At 45.2% G+C, this 22,129-nt stretch overlaps 1 protein-coding gene and 1 pseudogene across 1 annotated transcript in view; both read left to right on the forward strand.

The window, feature by feature from the left end:
• The window catches only part of LOC143675521 (L-gulonolactone oxidase-like), a 40,991-nt gene extending 35,142 nt beyond the window's left edge, over positions 1-5,849 (forward strand). Inside the window, 4 exon segments of the mRNA XM_077151705.1 lie at positions 1,789-1,938; positions 2,920-3,084; positions 4,541-4,631; positions 5,584-5,849. Of these exon segments, the coding sequence (XP_077007820.1) occupies positions 1,789-1,938; positions 2,920-3,084; positions 4,541-4,631; positions 5,584-5,712 (535 nt within the window). The 3' untranslated portion in view covers positions 5,713-5,849.
• A 10,239-nt stretch (positions 5,850-16,088) lies between these two features.
• Positions 16,089-19,846, forward strand: LOC143675522 (dnaJ homolog subfamily B member 6-like; annotated as a pseudogene).
• The last annotated feature ends 2,283 nt before the right edge of the window (positions 19,847-22,129 follow it).

Below are 22,129 nucleotides of genomic sequence, written 5' to 3' on the forward strand. Positions count from 1 at the left end.
CCCATTGCAACTGTAACGCCACACAGGGTGGTAGAGACCTGAGGCTCAGAGCAGCCGTGGGATGGATTGACAGCAGAGGATGGGATGCAAGGCAGGGGTGACTGACAGGCCTGTGGGGAGGGAGGAATAGAAGTGTAGGGCTAGCCTGCTGAGCATCGGGGCAGGGACCACTACTACGGTGGGAGAGAAGAGACTGCATGTGCCAGAAAAATCTAGACTAAGAGGCCTGCTTGCCAGAAGCAAGCCAGACCCAAAGAATCTCAAAGTAGTTGGTTCATTTGTACTTAAACCAGACCAAGAAAGCCATCAAAGACAAACTGAGCCTGATGGTGAGTCTCTAGCAGCCCCAGAAGAAGCAAGAGCAGCAACTGGTGGCAAGGAGAGCCGCGTCAGCCCAGCAGGGCCCTGGCCTGGCTTTGTCCCCCATCCCACCACATCCCTCTGGCCTCCTGGGCAGCTCCCTCCCCCGAGGGGTCCAGAATTGGCAGGACGGTGATCATAACTAGGATGGCGGAACAGACCTCCTTCCCCACCATGAGCCTCTGGACTTTGCTCCCTTTGACTTCTGCCAGGACCTGCTCGCCACCTGCCACTGCCTTCGTGGGGTTCTGGCTGCAGCTCTGAGGTTGGCCCTCTCCAAAGCTACGTTTTCACCTCGCGGTTTACCACCTGCCTGTGAGCCTCTCTGCCCTTAACATGCAAAAGAAACATCACGTGTCCAAGGACACAGCCTTAGAACCATTCATCTCCCTGTCTGGGTCCCCGCCTGTCTTCCCAGTGTCCTTGAGTCTTGAGTGCACATGTATAGGGGGAGAATGTGGGTTTCAGAGTGCCAGGCACAGCCTCGAGTGCAGATGTGGGTGGTGGAGGGCACACACCCCGCCAGCAGTGGATGCAGCAAGCGATGTAAATACCTGGCCCCTACTTCAGTGAACCAGGGCTCCCTTCTCCCCACTGAACCAACGCTGCCTTCTCCCCACTCCGGCCCCCACTCCTTTGGGGCAAATAGCACAGGCATTAGGTCTGACATCGCAGCAGCAGGGAGGATGCTGATTTTGTTGTCTTGACTTTCTGAAACATCCACAGTGAACATTCGGCTCTTTCATTAGGAGAGAGAGGAAACAGAACTTTAATCTGTGCGTGCATTTAAGCATAGGATTTTGAAGAGCATGTCCTCTTCAAAATGAGTGAGTTTCCCAGAGTGAAAAGCCAGGTGGCAGCCCCTTCCTGGCCCACAAAGCACAGAGCCCCTGGCTTCGCGATCCCCGGGGCATTTCTTGGGATAGAATCTGTGAGTCGAGGCCGCGTTCCAGGACATAGCCCTCACTGGCCACTTAGTCTTTCCTTACCAGTGTCTTCTAAAGGTTTCAGAAGTGACCGGGGTGGAAGCAGGGTGCCGTGTTACAGCCTTTATGGAAATGAATCGGGCAGCAACCTCCTGATTTGAAAACCCTGCTCACCCTCTGTGCCTGGCGAGGAAAGAGGCACCAGATTTCTGTTACACTGGGGCTTGTGGTGGTGAAATCTGAAAACAATTTGGATAGCCAGCAGGGGAATGGTGGCATGCCTGTGGAGACCACGGCCTGGGCTGCTGGAGAGCAACTGGTAAGAATGACCTCGAGCCACATCTGCACTGGCCGAGGGATGGCTGAGCCATAGATAGGCGACAAAAGTGACGTGAGTGGCAGACCACGCGGAGAACAAGGCCGTGGTTTGTGAGGCGCTCAGCCCAGTGCCTGCACACAGCTAGCGCTCAATCAGTGCAGCCTCCTCTGCCTGTCCCCACAGCACCTTCCTGCCCGGCCTCGTGGGCTGGATCAACCGCTTTTTCTTCTGGCTCCTGTTCACCCAGAAGAAGGAGAACTGCCACGTCAGCCACAAGATCTTCACCTACGAGTGTCGCTTCAAGCAGCACGCCCAGGACTGGGCCATCCCCAGGTAGGTGGCTGGGCCCTGAGGCCAGGCTGAGGGCCAGCGGGAAGCTGGGGCTGTCGGCTCTGGCTATCCTCCCGGGTCGATTTGTCGGGTCCATTTTTGCAAATGAGGCTCCCAGAGGTGAAGGTCTTAGTTGCTATGACTCCTAGTCCAGTGCTCTTTGCACCAAGCCATCTTGCCTCTGAGGAAAAACCAGTCACTGAATCCCCTCCGTTCATGCCGTGTGTCCACCTCCAGCCGTGAGATGGGGTAAGGGCAGGCCCGGGGCGGGAGCATGGAGCTGCCTAACCCAGCTGCTGCTATTCCGAAAGACCAGCCTGTGCTTGCAGTCCCTTTAGTCAGCAGAGACCCTCCAGCAGCACTGGGGGCTGCTCCCTGCCTGGGGAGGGACCCTGCAGCAGGGGCCTTAGGAGAGGTCCACAGCCCCAGCTCTCTGTAGCTTTCTCACTAAGTTTCCACATGTGTGTCTTTCTCTGGGAAAAAGAGGGAGGACATTGCGAGGTGCTCAGGGGATGCCTCTGCTGCGGTGTTAAAAGCTTGCCCCCCAGACTGCAGGCGGAAATATTAGAATCAGAATATTACTCCCTATTTACTCTGTCCTTGATGGAAATGAGTTGGGCAGCAGTCTCCTGACGTGAAAACTCTGCCCACCTTTCGTGCCTGGCAAGGAAAGAGGCACCAGATTTCTGTTACAGTGGGGCTTTGTCTGTTACAGTGGCAAGGTGCGGGGACATGGGATGATGGGCAGCTATTTAGGCAGAGCCCCTTATTCAGTGTCCACAAACCAGGAGCAGGTGGACTTTCCAGAGAGTGTCCCTCAGACACCACCTTCCAGAAGGAATGGACCTGCCCGAGGGCATGTCCAAGTGGGGCTGCGGTACTGCCTCCCCCTGCGGGAGGCTGGGCAGAGGCCACATGACGGCCCCCTGAGTCCCTTCCAGCCCTGAGGCCCCGCTGCTTGCCCCCACCCCAGGCTGGGTGCAGAGAGAAGACCAAGGAGGCCCTGCTGGAGCTGAAGGCCATGCTGGAGGAGCACCCCAAGGTGGAGGCCCACTACCCTGTGGAGGTGCGCTTTGTCCGGGGGGACGACGTCCTGCTGAGCCCCTGCTTCCAGAGGGACAGCTGCTACATGAACATCATCATGTACAAGTGAGGGGCGGGGGCACAGGGAAGTGCGCCCTCCGCTCTGAAAGGACCCTTCTCTTCCATCGCGCCCTTCTCCAGGGACACGTCCCTGATTCTGGCAGCAGGAAATAGTCTCTCTCCTTTGAGTTCCTCTAGCGCTCTGTGCTCCGATGGCCTTTTCCACTTTTAGCTGCATTGTATCAATGTAACAATTAATATGAGTGTCGATGGGTAAGTAATAATATTAGTAGTGACCATTTGTGAAGCTGGTCATATGGAATGACAGATTTTATCTCCTGTGCCTACTCAAGTCAACGCTCCCGATGGCCTGGAATGCTGTGTTGGGAAGGATTCTGAGGTCATGTTTCAGTTCAGCAGAAAAGAGGATCGTACTTGATGTTAAGTGTCTGCCGTGGAAGTGTCTGCTGGTGCTGACCAACTCAGCCAGGCACTGGGTTGACACTCTAGGCATAGGACTGTGGTTATCTTTTTACTAGTTAGTTATGCAGTTAACTTTTTATTAGTTAGTGCAATCTTCAGTTAAGGCTTATGTATGTGGATGGTTTAAAAGGCTCAATCTCAAGATCCTCAGTTTCCAAGTGTTTTTTTCCCCTAAATATCCTGCCTGAGACGTGCCATCCTCCCCACCCTCCTTTCCCACCTCCCCTCCATAATCCCCTTTCCCTAGTTTTGCCGAAGGAAAGTATACCTCTTGCCCATCCCAAACCTTACCATGGTGCATTTCTCCCAAACATAAAACTCCAGACTTCTAGGATGCAAAGGGACAATTAAGCAGGCACTGTTCCTGAGGGACATCCCACAAAAGCCGGAAAAGGGAGTTTCTGAAAGAAGGGGCTGCTGTTTACTTCATGTAGGTGACAAACTTGTGGCAAGGCTCAGACCCCATTTGTCTGTCTGTCTATCTGCAGCTCCATCTTTTCTCTACCCATGAACTCAAATTCAGAAGTAAGAAAGCCATCGCAGGGATGTCTATTAACATTTTTATTTGCATTTTAAAAGATGAAGTCAGACTTTAGTGATTGTCAGTAAGTTTGACTTTGCTGATTGACTTGACAACGAAGACCAACTGTGTTTTGCCAATCAGGTAATGTGGTGACGTTTCCATCAATCGAGGTAATTCTGAAATGCCAGGGCTTTGTCAAAAATATATTTAAAGTAGCATATAGATACAAAATTCTTTTACATTATTTAAGCATGATAAATTTCAGGTGCCAACTTTAAAATATGTGAGCGGACGCACAATTTTCAAAAATCCTTCTGGGAACAGATGCACACAAGACCTCTGTGATTCTGGTTACTTATGTGTCTGTCTGATCCCCCTATCAACCTGGAGGTGGCTTGCAGACAGAGTCACGTCTTGATTTCCGGGTCACCAGGACCAAATGCTGAGCATGGCATGAAAGCGGTTGGGGCAGTGCAGGGCAGGGCATGGGCCTCACCTCCTCCTGCTCCTCCCCAGGCCCTACGGCAAGGACGTACCACGGCTGGACTACTGGCTGGCCTACGAGACCATCATGAAGAAGATGGGGGGACGGCCCCACTGGACCAAGGTAAGGCTTGCAGTCTCTGGGCCTCACCAGGGCTGGCCGTGCCCCACAGCTGCCTGTGAGCCTTCGCTTTAGCCAGAGGCAACTCAACTTGCCCCTGTTCCTCTCACTGCACAGCTCTAGAATGTTGGGAGGTGCTGGGGCTGAGAAAGCAGGGGCTCCACCTCCCTAACCAGACCCCATCCCTCTTTCTGTGCTCGTGTCCAAACAGTCCAGGGATTCCAATTACCTCAGTGGCAGCTGGTACTTCAGAGTCTTCAGAGAAAGTTTTCAACTTCACTACATTAAATTTTTTTTAACTTTTACATCTTTTATACCGCACTTAAGTTGCAAATTTAAAGCCTTCAACTCATTCCTTTCTCTCATAACTGCATACAGCATATCTGACAACACTAGCCAACATCATCATACCTCTTCACTTCACAAAACTCTGTGTCAAAAACACTCTCACCCAGAGCCTTGTCTCATATAAGTATAAACTTCACAGAATAGTTTGTGTATCTCTATTGACAATTCACACCACGGACTGTCAGTGCCATCTTGATTACTGGAAACAGTCATTAGTGCCTTTGAGTCTAATCAAAGTAGAAGATCAATTGTAATACATTTAGTTCTCACTGAAATCGTATGAACAGGATAAGGCAGGGATCTGGGAGACCATTTGACAGATAAGAAGTGGAGGGTCTCTGAGAGGGGATAGGACATACTTTACTCATTAGCCATAGACTTGAGGCCAGACCAGAGCCCCTTGTACCACACGCTGGGGGCACTGGGATTGGGGAGTTTAATGCTACATTTTAACACTGTACTTAACTCCTCTACTTTCCAAACTCCTTTCTGGTTGGGCCTGTACGTTGTGCGTGCATGTGTGCACCCATGGGTGCTTGCTTCGCAGCCCTGCTGGGACGCCAGCTCCAGAGCTGAGGCTTGCTGCGTCTTCTGGTTGCCTCCACAGGCCCACAATTGCACACGGAAGGACTTTGAGAAAATGTATCCTGCCTTTCCAATGTTCTGCGCCATCCGAGAAAAGCTGGACCCCACTGGGATGTTCCTGAATGCGTACCTGGAGAAAGTGTTCTACTGAAGCAGAAGGAGACAGCAAGCCGGACCCCACCCCTTCCCCGCCCCCAGTCCCACCTCAGATGCAGGTGAAGGCTCAGTGGCCCACGGGCCGGATGGAGCTTCCATTCTCTAGCTCCTCTGCTCAGCGCCCACAGCCACTGTCACCCCACAAATGCTGAGCCTGGCTCTGGCCAGGAGCCTCTCCTCTCTCATTTTGTTTACTTTCACAGCAACTCCAGCCAGGAGGTGGCCTGAGAAGAATTCACATGGTTCCCAAATTCCCACTGACATGTCCCTGTGGGCACTCCCTTTTGCCAAGCCTACAATCACCACATCCTCCTTTCCCAGGAGAAAGAGAAGCCCTAAAATATTATGTTTGTCTAAGAGGTCAGTGGTTCAGGCATTCATCGTTTCCGCCAGCTGGTTGGGTATGGCAGTAGAATTCCCATGCTCTGTAGCTTCAGCGATTCCCTCTCCAGCCCTTTTAGGAAAGGGGTCTCAGCGGGGTGTGTCTGAGCACAGAAGTCTTGTGTCCTGTGCTCTGCTTTCTTTCCTGCTGAGGGTCTCTCAGATGCCCACCTGCCCTGGGACTGCCCTCATCCAGGTGGGTCCACCTCCTTCTGATCTCCCCTAGGCTGACCTTTGGCATGTTCATTTCAGGGGATTTGGGGGAAGTGGGGCGCTTCTTGCCTTCTTTTTAATAAAGACCAAGAATTCATTCACTCTCTGCTCCTTCCTCTTCACCTCTAAGGTAATTCTCCAGCAGCAAGGAGGCTCACTGATTCCCTGATTCCCTGCCTCCCTCCTTGAGGTAACGGGTCTTGAAGTTGCCTGGAACTGCTCTCCATATTCCTTCATAAACCTAGTTTCCTCTGACCCATCACACTCTGTGGCCATTCTTTCTTGGAGCATTCATTAAACATCTACTACGTGACAAGTGCTTTGGGGACTTAAAGAAACTTAAGACACATTCCTGCCGTCAAGAAATTTATGTTTAAGGAGGCAAGACTAATAAGCATAGGACTTTAAATATCAATGTCAGGGAGAATATGATGAAATGCCATCACATTTGTCTCAGCCAGAAGCCCAGGTCTGTGACCTCAGGAGCAGGAACAATTCTGAAGGAGGTTTAGTACGTAATTTACAGAGCCTGATACAAAATGAAAATTCAGGGCTCGTTATTCACAAATTTTAAGAGTTTCAAAAGGGCAACAGCAGAGCTCTGAGCCCAAGAGTGTGGACTTCTATGCAGTGCCAAGGTGCACTCCCAGGAAGCCAGCCCTACTCTTAAGTGTGTATTACAAGGAAAGGAATTCAGGATGATGACATACTAGAAAGAAAAGCAGAGCAGATTCAATGCCGAGGCTTTGGAGCTCATTTAATCCAAATCATCTCTCTGGGGATGAGGAAACTGAGGCTCAGAGAGGTCAAGAAATTTGTCCAATGTCACACAGCAAGTTCAGAAAGACAGTGTCTTCAACTTATCAACCAAAGGTGCATCTCACAGTATGGTTTTGGAGATCTTATATTTTAATTTTTTTAAAAAACTATGAATTTTGTATTCTATTCCATTAAGTAATCATGTTTTGAAATTTAAAGTGGTGCCTTATTTTCTAGATCTTTAAATGACATTTCTGCTCCAGGAAGGAGTGCCATGCTGGTCCTATAGTTTTCTGTCCCCTCTGGTCCCTCACATCTGTCCCAGTTGGGGACACACACGGCACAATGGCTTAAGCCTGAAATTTTGAGATTCAGTAAGATGTCAAGCCTGAAATGCTGAGGCAACAGAATGCTGAGGAAATAAACTTTCTAATTACCAGAGTATCCAGATGCCCTTTTTGGTTCAATCTTCTGATAAATATAATTTACTCTTCCTTTGATTGGGGATCTTTTGATGCCGGAAGTTCATCATTACTGAAAATTCTCATTACACAGTCCTTTTGCTATCGAGTCGTGTTTACTGAGCCCATAATTTGGGCCATTGAGCGCATCTCAGATATGGGTCCTCTTTTCCTCTTTTTACTCGCTTCCCCCTGATACTTCTGCCCAGGTTCCCGGTAGAACCGGCCGCGCAGGTCCGATTGTTTAAGCCTGAGGCCGTATCACGGGCCAGCTGCGCCCCCTTGTGGCAGATGCGCTCATCGCCTTAGGAAACGTGCCCTGGAAAATGGAGCCTGGAGCGCTCAGAGTGGACAATTACCACCCCCGACTAAGAAGAAATAGGGTAGACACTTAATTAGCACTTGCTAGGTTGCAGGCATTTCACACTCACTATTGCTAATTACTACCTTGAGTTAACTCACTAATAAATATTTGCTGCAATATTTGCCCTCGATATTGAAGATACAGCCAAGTGAACGTCCTTATCCCCATGTTATAGTTAAGGAAATTGGGACTCCGAGGAGTTAAGTGACTAGCCCAAAGCCTGCAGCACATTGAAAGAAGACTTTTGTAAATCAAAAGAGAACCAGAGAGGGTTTGGGGTAGGGAGGATGGGAAAGTAGAGCTGGCAGGGGGAGGTGAGGCGGCCGCCGCAGCTGAAAGGGATTTGCCCCTCCGTGCCACGGTCCCATGATCCGGGTCAGCTGCCAGTCCCCGAACGGGAACTCAAAGCTTCAGCGGGTGACAGACACAGGGGAGAACACAGAGCGGCGAACCTCTGGCTCAAACTCAAACGTGCAGAGCCTCGCAAGTCTCAAACTATTAAGTGACCAGAAATGGCCCAGAGAAGGGGACAAACCCATGGGGAGGCTCCAGGTAGGTTGGCAAGAGGGAAGAAGTTCAAACTGAGAAGAGGGGTCTCTGGATTCCCTACAAAGAGGTTCCTTGCCTGTAGGTCTCCAGTTATTAAAATGAGACCAGAGGGAGGCGCTTTACAAGCACAGGAGAGTGAAAGCCAGAAAAGTTAGCTACCAGGGTCAGATCCTTGAGGAGAAATTCATGAACTAAGGAGGGAAAAATGCAAGACTATGTCTGAGCAAAGCTGTACTAAATACTTGAGCCTGGCTTATCTTTGTTTTTACCCTGGTTTTCTTCCCCCGTGGCAGTGCTTTTCTGAGGTTGAGCATCCTAGGCATTTCCAAAATATTCCAAAACAGAGTTTAAAAAATTTGGGTTCGTTTAAATGTTTTATGTCCACCAGTGAATGCCTTTACACACTGGAAAGAGACAGAGAGAGAGGGAGGGATAGGGACAGGGAGAAGAAAGAGGGAAGGAGGGAGAGAGAGAGAGAGAAGATTATTGTGCAATACTCAAGATAATGTCAGGATATATTTTTAAAAACCCGCACCTTGTGTCCTCCAGGCATGTGCGTTAGAGGTGGGACACAGGATTAAATTTGGATAATGAACATTTTTTGATGTTTTGTGATTTTATATACGTGAAGTCATTTGCAAAGATGTCAAAAGTCTTGATTCAAGGCTCTTTATGAAGGTGAGGCTGGATTAAGGAGTTCCTGTGAGGTGCCTGGGTTGGGGGGCTATCCTTTAATGGACTGGGCTGAGGTGGGAGCTAGTCTTCAATAGGGCAGGCATGCAGGAGGAACTGGTGACAGACAAGGTCATGGGAGAATGTCCAGTTGCAGGTCTAGGTCACAGTCTTCGTTCCTTGGGTGCTCGTGGAAACAAATGAGAGTAGGCAGGTAATAGGGTTGCACCTCTCACCATCCCTTCCTAGCCGGATGAAGCCCCAGCCCACCTTGGAGTGGACCTGAACTGGCTGAAGGCAACTGCTAGGCCTTTACTGAGCAAGCCTTCCAGTCGTGGGGCAGAGGATGTACAAATTTTCCCACATTGCCCCACCACCCAGCACGGGGCAATGTCATCATCTAGGAGGATTTTGACAGAGGGTATGGAATCAGAGACGAACCATATCAGTGTGTGAGAGTATCTTAGAGGCTAACAGAGAGTTTGTTATTAACCTTGTAAATTTGTTCCACATGGTCTGGCATTTGTGTTTATCCATATTGACTGATTTGGTAAAGCACCAGCCCTGTTAAACTCTGAAGACCCGAGTTCTTTTTGCATTTTCTCTAGAACGATTCTTTACTCGCTGGGTTTGCCAAGCTATTCTGGTACAATTAGCAAATACCTGGCAAATTCTAGCATCTGGCCAAAAGTCTGGAAATAATCCTGAAGTGGGAAGCCCTGGGCAGCTAAAAAGTGGCTCCTGAGAGCAACATCTATGGCACCATCAGACCTGGGTTCAATGCCAGCTCTGTCACTTAACAGCCACATGACTGCAAGTCATTGGCCCCTACTGTTTCTCCAACCTTGCACACAGGTACCTCCCTCAGGTGCCTTCAATTGTGAGCCTCCTGTTTAACTGCGGACAAAAGCTCCCTGAACCTGTTTATTGTGGCACCTCAACTCATTTGGAGACGCAAACATGAGACAATTCTGTTCATTTTAACCTTTATTTCCATTTCTTGATAACATCTCAAGCAGAGTCTATCACTTCCTGACATCTTAGTAACACCCCATTTATGTAGGAGCCAAAGGGTTAATAGAAAACCTGCAGAATTTATTGGGAATAAATGGCTTCAGGGTGGCCTTGGCAGTAAACTATGGAGACTACTATCTGCTTACTTGGAGGACAATCTGAGAGGGACAGAATGTTTGTTTTTTCTTAAGCCCCAAGGTCTTTTTAGCTATTTCTTGTATGTAACAAGTAATATACTGAAAAGCAGGCTAGGTCAGCAAAAGAGCTATGAGAAAGGATATAAAATAAAGCAGCTGAAGCTCTTCGGGGCTGCAGTCATCTTGTCTGTCTCGTACGTCTCTGGAACGTCAATCTCATCTAAATCAAAATTATTTCCTCTCCCGTCCGAGGCTGGAAATGAAAGGCACCCGGCGACACTGAGTCCTCCCCATGCCCTCTGTGGGCCACTTCGCCACAAGAGTCCTAGAAGCCAGAAATAGAGGGTTGGCTAATCTGCAGTCCCCCAACGAGAACTACCCACAGCTTACAGGTCTTGGGTCCTGATTCAATCTTTCTAGTGCTCCAAGGTAGAACTATCAGGGGTGGGGGTGGGGGGGAACATCCAAAGACTCTCAAGGACAGGGTGCCACGCAGAGAGGGGCATAAGGTGGAGAGAAGCGCCAGGGAGCCTCAGAGATAGTCGCAGGATCTGTCTTTTAAGTTGTAAGTGTGAGTTTAAAGGAGGTCATATTAAGAAAGAAACTACATATAATGACTGCCAGAATTTAGCAATGTAACAATTAAAAAGAGAAAAAATAATTCTTAAAATATGCTGTGACATTATTGTAATGTGTAATTTACAATTATGACCACTCAGACAAACATCTTCGGACCCCACTACCGTATTTAATCTATATCATTAGGTGAACCAGACTAACTTTGAATTTCTTGATAGAAATACTAAAATGCTAACTTCTTTTGACGTAAGCTTAGCCTAAGTTGTTTGGGCGGCTGAGTTCCTTACAACTTAAACAAGAGAGAGGGCCAGTGACCTAAGATAGTCTGTGCTATTTACTTATGTGTAGGCTTTGCTATACGCCTATGGGATGGAGCCAGAAATTTTTTCTCTTTAAGGTTTAGTTAGTGAACAAAACTCCATAGTTAGAGAATATTCATAAATGAAAAGGCGTGATTTAACGTTGACCTATGTGCCATGGTGAGTCATGGCCACCTGTTGGTAGCATTGGGTACTGCAGCCCAACTATATTGCAGACTGGATAGCAAATAAGACAGCAGGAAAAACCTAAGCAGAGAAGAGTGTATAGACCGACAGTGGACAAACAATTCAAGGTAAAGAAATTGCTGCAGGTATTCCAAGCTCATATAACTAAAAAGAAAACTGCCTCACTTTTTCTTTAGAGGGCTATAGTTTCCGTAAGGAAAAATCATGTATATTAAAATAACCAGTATGCTTATGAATTGACTCTTACCCCTTCTTCACGTTAATATTCAACGGATTCCTTCAGGAATTTTCCTCCAATTATAATACCTCTACAATTTTATAATGGATTGGAAAAGATTCATTTTTAAGAAATTTGTTTTACTTGGCTTATTGGGATATATCTTTCTCCCTCAAAGCAATTTTGAATTGGGTCAATTTCATCTTTATACCCCTTTTGTTCTCAACTACATAATAGTTACTACACCAGCTTAGCCACTCTTTCTCTTCCTTTTTGGGGTGTTGCATGGTCCGGGAATCAAACCCAGGTCTCCCACGTGGGAGGCGAGCATTCTAACCACTGAACCACCTTTTCTTCTTCTTTTTTTTTTCCCATCCCAAAATGGAGGAACAGGGGAGGGCAACAAGCACAGTATAAAAACAGGACACTCCAGAGTAGTCCGATTATAAGGCAGCTTGATCGGATTAGGAGGAGTTCTTCCCACTAGCAGCAAATGCAGGCAACAGAGAGCAGAATCCAGATGGCAGAAGTGGCTAGGTGGGCATGGGGAGGGCCCAGAGGCCAGGACCTGTCACTTGGTGACACACAGAGCCATCTGGGAGCCTGGGGCTCATCTCAGGAAGAATTGCACTTAGACTTTCCCAAAGCAATATTTTTTGCATTAAGGAAAAAAAAAAGAAAAAGAGGGCAAGGGTAGGGTTCAATATTCGCTGAGAATCAGCAAACAGCACTCAATGACTTCCTGGCTCTGTTTTTGGGCACTGGCTACTGAAGCAGTAATTCTGATCAGGCAGTGTATTCTGCCTTTTGTTTTGTTTTTTTTAGATTTCTCCCAGGAACCTATTCAGCTGGGAACGACCACAGGAAAGGCCCATGTACTTACTGGTTATCTGTCTAATAAGCCAGAAGGGCTCATGCTCCATGTTCTCCATAAATTTAGAGTTATTCCAGGGGATTTCCTTAAGGATAGTCAAAGTGATGGGCTCGGCATTTAAAGAGATTCACAACCACCTCAGTGTTACAAGGCTTTGAGAAAACAGAAGTTGGGAGATGTACCTAGAAGGAAAAAGGTACAGCGAGCAGCTTGGACATGTTGGTTGAAATACACTAATCTTATAACAAAAATTGGGCTTATGAGATGAAAATCAGGACAAAGTTGTCTCCTCTGCTTTCCACTCTTTCAGACATTTGTACAACTCAGTGTCATAGACACTCGTTTGTAGGTACAAATCCCATCCACATACGGCCAGCTCAAAGGAAACCCCAGAGAAAAGAGAGAGAGAGGAAAAAAAAAAAAAGATTTTCAAGCCAATATCTGTTCTCGGCTCAAAAATCTTTTTTGCAGTTGTTGTTCTCTGGGGCTTCCTCTGGTAGCTGCCCGTCCAGGCTGTGGTAGAAAAAGAACCAGAAAAAAACAGGGGGAGGATGGGATCCACCGGTACTAGAGAGGAGGTTTTTAATCACTGTCAGAGAATGATGCACCAATCCTTGAGCCATTCTACATGGCTGAAGGCAGCAAGGCAGCTTTGTGAAAAAAGCACAGACAGGTTCAAATCCCCATCTCTAGTACCTATCAGTTATTTGACCATGGGCACTGTTGAACTGTTTTCAATTTCCTCATCTGTAAAATGGGATGGATTTTGAAGCTTCAATGCAAGATGTAGATAAAGTTTATAGTTCTTGACATATGAGAAGTGCTCAGTCAAAAGCATAAGGGCCCCCTTTAGTGTCTTAGTCCCATCCCCCCGCCCCCACCAGGGGAGACTCACATCACCTCCAGATCCCACTGTGCACTCCCACCCTCAGCTTTAGTTTGTAGCAGAGACAGTATACCGTGGAGACCTAGAGATGGTCTTGGCCTTCGTTTTGGGTGAGGTTTGCCAGTTGGGACATTGAGCTGAACTTCTGGCTCAGCTGACCCAGCAGGGAGGAGATTCATAATATCTTCCGCAGGTAGCTCCTGAGCAGTTGATTATATTCCAAGTTGAGATTCTTTGCATTCAGGAGGCAATTGTTCAGCTCCTTTTGCACCTGGAGCTAACCAGAGATGAGGACTGAACAGTCTACCCAGAGATGAAAAAAAAAGTCAGAAATGTAAAAGGAAAGCAAAAAGGGACGAAAACATGAACAGAAATCAATTCACACGGCTGGGATCTAAAACGAAATACCAGTCCACAAACCATTTATTATGGGTCCATGACAAAATGAAGTGCTTGCATCTGAATACCCATCACCACTCTGCTACCTTCATCAAGTCTTGCTCTGGAAAAAAAACATCTAACAGCTGAATTAAACAACATGCTTAGTGACAAAATTCATTTATATTTATGTGCAGCCTCCTTTTCTCCTTGAAGACTGGTGACAAACAGCATTGCGTGAAGAAACATACTTTGAGCAGCATTGACCTGAAGTCTTCCATAGTCTCAGACCAGGAGCTACTCTGGCTGCCCTTGTCTCTCTTAGGAGTCATTTCAAGAAAAAGTTTAATGTTACTAATAGCTACCACTGTGTGGCACATACCACGTACCAGATACCACATAAGGTACTTTGAATACATATTTTCTCTAATAATCAGAGCTACTCTGACTTAAGTATTATTACTACTATTCCACCAACAGTGACATTGAGGCTCACAGAAGTAAATAAGTTGCCTAAAGTCCTTGAATTAATGATTTGACGGGCCAGGATTGGACCTGGGTCTTTAATTCTTGAACTTGGGTTCTTCTTACTCTGGGTTTGTGTTTCTAGATCATTCTCCAGTTTGTCTCCGGAGTACACGTAGAGAGTTGGAGATTCTGGCTCCAAGGGCCCTGGTGTGGAAGAGCTGTCCAGACATTCCTGAGTCCTTGCCTGCCCACCGACACCCACAGCTGGTCAGCAAGCTCACAGGAAAGCAGGGCAGTTGGAGTTCACGCCTTCTGATCCCTGAGTGCCCACTGCAGGTTGTAACAGTTATAAGAACCAGAAATGATGATCTATCTGTTTTAAAACTACTGTTTTCTCCCCCTAAATGATTTCACAAAATATCCAGAGGAAGGCACATCAAACTTAAGAGAGCCAGAGGGAAGGAATGATTGACTGCAGTCACTTGTATCAAAATAAAATAAAAATCTAGATGAAACAAGAAATAGCATTGCTAACAAAAGGCCAAACTGAAAAAAATAACAAAAATAAAATGAATAGCCTTAACTGTTTGACTGAGAAATAATTTTAAAATAAGGAAAGTCATTGAGAACTGAGACTCAGTCTAGAGCAGGGGTCCTCAGCTGGGGACAATTTTGCCTTCCCCAGGAGACATTCAACAGTGTCTGAAGATGACTTTGGTTATCACAACTGGGGGAAGCGTGCTACTGGCATGTAGTGGGTAGAGGCCAGGGAGGCAGCTAAACACCCTGTGATGCGGGAGACAATCCTCCACGACAAAGAATTATCTGGCCCAAAACGTCAATAGTGCTGAAGTTGAAAAAGTCCTCTTTTGTGAAATAAGGACACTAATTCTACCCACTTCATAGAGTTGCTCTGCAGAAATGAGTCAAGGTTTTGCAGAGTTTTTAGAACAGCATCTGGCACATGGTAAGTATTTGTTAAGCAAAATGCATTGTTTCTATGTAAAATTTCATAATCTGCAGGAAAAAATGAGGATGTCTACTATATTTGAGACTTGGGCACAAAATAACTAGGAGAAATCAAAGAATGGTGCCTTTTTAAACTAAAGCATAGCAGCTTTACCTGCTATGGATCGCCTGTCTGCCATGAGCTAGATAGCGTGATCAGACCTACTGTCTCCCCAACTCCAGGACAACCCTGCATCCTAAACCTCTGGGAAAGGTGAAGGACTCGCCCACTGTGTTACAGCCAGAAGGCAGCAGAGCTGGAATTTGAGGTCGATTCCCCCAAAAAAGCAGCTCCAGTGAGCAACTGGTGTCTCAAAATCTCAGGAGAGAGTAGGGGGTAGCTTCCAATCTGACTTCCTGACTCACTCAGTAGAACTATCTGCTGGCATGTATCATATTCCTTTTTCAGCTTCCAGCATCCCGTGTAGCTGTGGCAGATTTCCTGGCAAGCTGGCTTGTTACTGTCGCCTTCTGGAGGCACAGAAGGAAAGAAGGAATCATGCCTTGGGATTCAGCAGTACAAAGATGGGTCACATCTATAGCTCTGAAACCTTCCGCACTGCAGTTTGGCCCTTTGAAAGGGTTCCGTAGTCAAGCAGCCTGGGAATTGGTTGTTCACCTGCAGACCAGGGCCTTGACGTGGGTCCCCTGCAGAATGACTGGCAGATGGCTCAGGTCAGGGACTGCAGAAGGGCTCCCTTGGCTGAGAATGGCCTCTGCTCCCACCACCTCCATCCCCTTCCCTCCATACTCCCTTAACTATTTGTACTTCTCTCTGGTATCGTAACACATTTTGCTGTGCATTCTATCTGGCTCACTTCTCTCCCCCAGGCCTGCTGAAGGATGAGTAGAAGAAAGAGATGTGAGAGTCAGATCTGAAGATATTGTCCTGGAAGAGCTCATCCATGATTCTGTACACCCTCCGGAAACAGTCGTCCATCCAGTCCAGTTTGAGGACTGCCAGCCAGCAGAGAGTCGTGCGACCACCATCAATCCAGAGTTACTCGGTTCAGGAACACTGCAAACCGTGAGAGCTGAGAGGGGCCACGGTTAGGAGGCTCGTTAAGGCCATAGCAACCAACTTCTTCTGCTCATCGAGACGGACCAGGCTGTACCTCGGTCTCCTCCAAGTAACGCAGCTAGTGACCATAGGTCCAGCGGAGGCCAGTGCCTTTTCATTCCATCTCGCCCACTGGGGAAGAGTTTAGAGGTACCCGCGAGACCCAAGAGCTGCACAAGTTCTGTCACTTCAGAATAGTCCACCGTCATTTCTGACCACTGACGATACTCATCCTTGCTGGGCTGAGGGCCAACTGATATATGTCTTCAGGAAAAGGCAAAACCCATCTGAGTCTCAACCAGGTGAGACTTATAGGAGATGATGGATCAATGTTAACGAACCCCAAATTCTTAAATTCCTTATGCCTAAGTGGATGCAGGACTCTGCCTTACCATAAAGCTACTTGTTATGTTTTCCAACTTTTAAAAATCATCTCGTCTTTCAAGACCCAGAGAAGAGTCTACTAACAGATGGCAAATACCTGGCACAGGTGTTTTTACTCCATCTTTCTGTACTCAGCATACATCACCAATAGGTCACGCCCTCTGCACCAGACACAGCCAGTAATAATCAATAGCATCTGGCACGTGAAATGAAGCATGTTTACCCTGGATTACTATAATGTGAGAGAGAGAGTCAAGGCTATCTCGTTCTTGAGTGATGCTGCCTCCTGCAGAGGTCTGGGTTTGTGGGCAGTGCTGAAGAACCTGTGCTGCCCCCACTCATTCTGAGACTCCCTTACATAGCCCCACCTTAATGTACCTTGGGGTAAATATCAGAAACTGAAAGGTGACCTCCTTGAGGCAGATCCCTGTCTCTTTAGCCCTAATTCCCCACTCACAGCCGAGTCTGTGCCCAAGACGCATTGCACCTTTTCACCTGGCTGTGAATCTGAACTACGCTACTTCTGCAGGTGTGAGCATAGAACTTTGTGCAGGTCTGTGTCAGACAGCATTTACATTGGCTCCAGAGGATTGTCCTGTTGTTATTATTGCATATCTCTGAGCACTGCCCCAGCTTCATCTCAGAATTCCTGATCTCCTCTAGGACTTCCTAAAGGAAGTTACAAGGCTGGGCTAGCCACCTGCTTTACTCTGCCACACCCAGGCAGGTTCCTACTGTCTGACCTACATGATGTGTTTATTTCCACCCTTGTTTCAGCTTATTCTCCATCATTTACCTACCTGGAATTCCCTCCTCCCCTGCTTTAAAAAATTATCTCATCCTTCAAGACCCAGCTCTTCTTAAAGTCTTTCCCAACTATGGTGGCCTATGCAGATATCTTTCTCTGACTTAATTGAATTTCCAGTCTTTATCCCAGAATCTGCCATTCACTTACATCTCATTTTCTGTTCTCAACTTCTAGTGTTTAAATGTTATCTTCCGGAGCAGGCTTGAGGCTGCCTGAATCTTACTTTTCTATTGCACTCCCATGGGCCCTGGCCTGTAGTGGGAATAGCGAAGCTTCCAAAATGAAAGCCATGGCTATCAAAACTTTCTAACATAGCCGTATCATTTGACCCAATAATTCTATTAAGAATTTATCCCAAGGAATTCCTGAAATAAAGAAAAAAAAATCTTATGCCTAAAGGTATTTGTTACTGTTTTAGAACATGGCCAAAAAATACTGGAATTAACCCAGATGCTCAAAAATAGGGGACAAGGTAAGCAAATTATGGTGTATAAAAAGGGTAGGTAACTACATTGTTTCAAGGGATTTTTAAAAGCTTTAAATATTTTAATAAACATGTTTCATGTTATAATTCATAATTTTGAATATAGCCACCATCAAAAATACATATAGAAAAAAAAGAGGTAGTAAGAAATATAACAAGCTTCTTTTATCCAGGGTATGGACAGATGAGTAAAAATAATAATAATAAGGATAAAAAATAAATAAGTTATAGGGGGATAAAAGTAATAAACTGAGCAGATGGAAATACTGGTGGTCAATGAGAGGGAGGTGTAAGGAGTATGGAATATATAAGTTTTTTCTTTTTTCCTTTTATTTCTTTTTCTGGAGTGATGCAAATGTTCTAAAAATGATCATGGTGATCAATACAAAACTATGTGATGATATTGTGAGCCATTGATTGAATACCATGGTGGACTATATGTGTTTGAAGATGTCTCAATAAAAATATTTTTAAAAAAAGAAAGAAATACATAGAAGTTTAACAGTGAACTGTTCTTAGGTGAAAGGATTATGGAGAAACTTTTTCCTCTCCTACTTTTCTATACTAAAATCTCTACAGTGAATAAACTATCCTCACCACAAAGCAAAGCAGCACTGTGAAGTTCTGACTCAGGAGAAGTTAGATGATGCAGTGTCTTCACCTGCTCCCCCGTCCCCTGCCTCACACTGGGAAAAGACACTGCATCTCCCACCATGCCAAGACACGCGCATCCACTGTGCTGTTTGCATCGGTTCTTTCTGGTTCACGTATTCCTCAATGAAGAAATAATATTTCCAAACTTGAAATGGGTTAGAATAAAACTATGATTGTTGAAATCAAAACCCCATAATCGCTGCCACTGCCTCCACCCGCACCAGCCGTGACGGGACTGAGAGGAGACCCCACCACCCAGCATCTCCTCCTTCCTGCTGCTGGCTGTCAACCTTCTCAGGCCCTGTTTCAGCAAACTGTTAGAACATGGTGGATTACTAGGAGGTTCTCACCTGAGAATATTAAAAAGGTGAATCGTAAATTGGTACTCAAGTGGCACCCTGATAAAATTCCTGAGAATAAAGAAGAAACAGAGAGAAAATTCAAGCATGTAGCTGAAGTGTTGTCAGATGCTAAAAAATCGGGCATCTATGACAAATATGGCAAAGAAGGATTAAGTGGTGGTGGTGGAGGCGGAAGTCATTTTGACAGTCCTTTTGAGTTGGGTTTTACATTCCGTAATCCAGATGACGTCTTCAGGGAATTTTTTGGTGGAAGGGACCCACTTTCATTTGACTCCTTTGAAGACCCATTTGAGGAGTTTTTCGGAAATTGAAGAGGCCGCTGCGAAACCAGAAACAGGGGCCCAGCATCTTTTTTCTCTGTCTTCAGTGGGTTTCCATCTTTTGGAGGTGGATTTTCTTCTTTTGATACAGGATTTACTTAATTTGGCTCAATGGGGCATGGGGGCTTTCCTTCATTTCCTTCAACATCCTTTGGTGGTAGTAGGATGGGCAATATCAAATCTGTATCAACTTCTACTAAAATCATTAATGGCAGAAAAATCACAACAAAGAGGATTACTAAGAATGGTAAAAAAAGAGTAGACAAAGCAGATGGTCAGCTAAAGTCCTTAGCAATAAATGGTGTGGCAGATGAAAAAGCTTTTGCAGAAGAGTGCAGGCGAAGAGAACAAAATGCCCTGCCTTCCTAGCCAGCCGATGTCCATTGGCTGAAGTCTCACAGACCTGCCACTTTACCCAAACATGTATCTAACTATATTTGTGAGGATGATGATGAGTAAGATAAACTTCAGGTCACCAGCAACTGTGATCCTTCCATTTATTCAGCAGGATTCAAAGAAGGAGGCAAGAGAAAGAAGCAGAAGCAGAGAGAGGAACAGAAGAAGAAGAAGTTGACCAAAGGGGATCACTAGACTGGACTTGCCAGACACACATGCACACTTTGGCACCAAACGTTCACATAACATGGGAACACGGTCCTGTATTCTATGTGTGTTTTGGTTGTACACACTCTAGATAGGAGACATCTTATCTAATACTATATGTCAAGATCACACATATTTTTAGCAGGTCTATGTACATTGGATCACTATAGATTAGGGATGTCAGAAGAAGTGAGTTGATGATAATGGTTGGCAATGATGGAAATTTGGAATACTGAATAGTCTTGGCTTTGCTTTTTTGCAGCACTAAATCTGTTAGTATTTTCCTATACCATTGCTAAGACTCTAATTCATTTTTCCTAAGGTGCTATCTTATTCTTTTCAACTATTCAACCACTATACAAACCACTGAAATACTTATAGCTTTAGAAGTATAATAGAACACAGACATTGAGTATATGTTCATGAAATGACTTTTTCCCTTAATGACAGTAGAGTATTTGAAATTAAAATATAATTAAGTATAGCATAATTTAAAGACAATGTAAATTACACATTGAATCATGAATATAAGGGTTCTTTTTTGTGTAAGTTTAATACCTGCATATGAATTCTTCAACGTAATCTGGCCTTATACATGGTAAGCCAACAGTGATTCACTTCAGATGTAAAATCATTCCTTATATTTATTGTTTTGACTTTAATTCTCTGTAGTCTAAATTCTACATCCAATATTATATAATTGTTGCTTAATCCCATCTTTACCCCACTTTGTATCCATAATTTTTCTTTTAACACATACAGAGAATTCTACAAACCTTTGCTTTGCAATACTATCTCTAGCTTTTACAGTTTAGAGTCATGCTGGGGAAAAAAATATGAGATACGCACACACACACACACACATCTAAACATACATATAGACATATACTCATACACACATACTTACACGTTAGATACAGAACAATTTGGTTGAACTAAAATATTTCAGTTTGCAAACATTGGTCCTTTTTAAAAAATAATTTTATTCTAGCTAAATTCTCCCCAGCTTCCTATAATTATTTCATTTGCATGATATATTGCTTCCTAGCTTTTTTTTTTAATTGAGCACTGAATAGAAATGGGTAATTCCTTAACTTGTTTCTTGCATGTTCCTTTTTCGTGAATTTTCCTTCCTTTTTAACATAGTGATCTGTTGCTTATAATGCTTTTTTCTTTATTCTCTTGGAAATGAGGGCATCATAAAAAAACTTGGATGGGATTTTTAAATGCCAGCAATTTTAATCTAGGAGTGTCAAAACCCAGGTATTTTTTGGCAGGCTACAGTTTGGTACCATGTAGTCCCATGTAGTCCCATGGTGTGGGATCCAGAAACAAGTGTAATCTTTGTGATTTTAAAATGACTGTTACAGAAAAGTTTGCTTTGTTCCTTTGAATTTGGTGGAGAGGATTCTGCTGGGGAGATTTGCCCTCGTGTTTAATGCTTATTATGGAAAATGTAACCATGAAAGCATATAGCATGTGAAGTGCCACATAAAAAAAAAAAGTAAGCTTTAATTTAGGACACACAAAAAAGACACAAACCCCCAAAATTGAGAGCAAGATTTGCACCTTCTATATAAGCTATTTGAAGATTCCCAAAGAATGATGAGAATGAATAGCAATGCTCATGAAAGGGCTTTACATCAAGGGATTGAGAAAAACCCTAGAATGAGCTGAGACTCAGCATCAAGGGGTTGAGAAAACCTTCTCAACCAAAAGGGGGAAGAGTGAAATGAGACAAAATAAAGTGTCGATGGCTAAGAGATTCCAAACAGAGTGGAGAGGTTATCTGGAGGTTATTCTTACACATTAAATAGATGCCACCTTGTCAGTCACGATGTAATGGAGAGGCTGGAGGGAACTGCCTGAAAATGTAGAGCTGTGTACCCGTAACCATGTTTCTTGAAGATGATTGTATAATGATATAGCTTTCACAATGTGACTGTGTGATTGTGAAAACCTTGTGTCTGATGCTTCTTTTATGTACCTTATCAACAGACAAGTAGAACATATGGAATAAAAATAAATAATAGGGGAAACAAATGTTAAAACAAATTTAGATTGAAATGTTAGTGATCAGTGAAGGGGAGGGGTAAGGGGTATGGTATGTATGAATTTTTTTCTGTTTTCTTTTTATTTCTTTTTCTGAATAGATGCAAATGTTCCAAGAAATGATCATGATGATGAATATGCAACTATGTGTGATATTATGAATTACTGATTGTATATATAGAACGGAATGATCAGAAGTTGAAAATGTTTGCATTTGTT

Source organism: Tamandua tetradactyla, chromosome 3, assembly GCF_023851605.1.
Source record: "Tamandua tetradactyla isolate mTamTet1 chromosome 3, mTamTet1.pri, whole genome shotgun sequence".
Classification (NCBI taxonomy): Eukaryota; Metazoa; Chordata; class Mammalia; order Pilosa; family Myrmecophagidae; genus Tamandua; species Tamandua tetradactyla.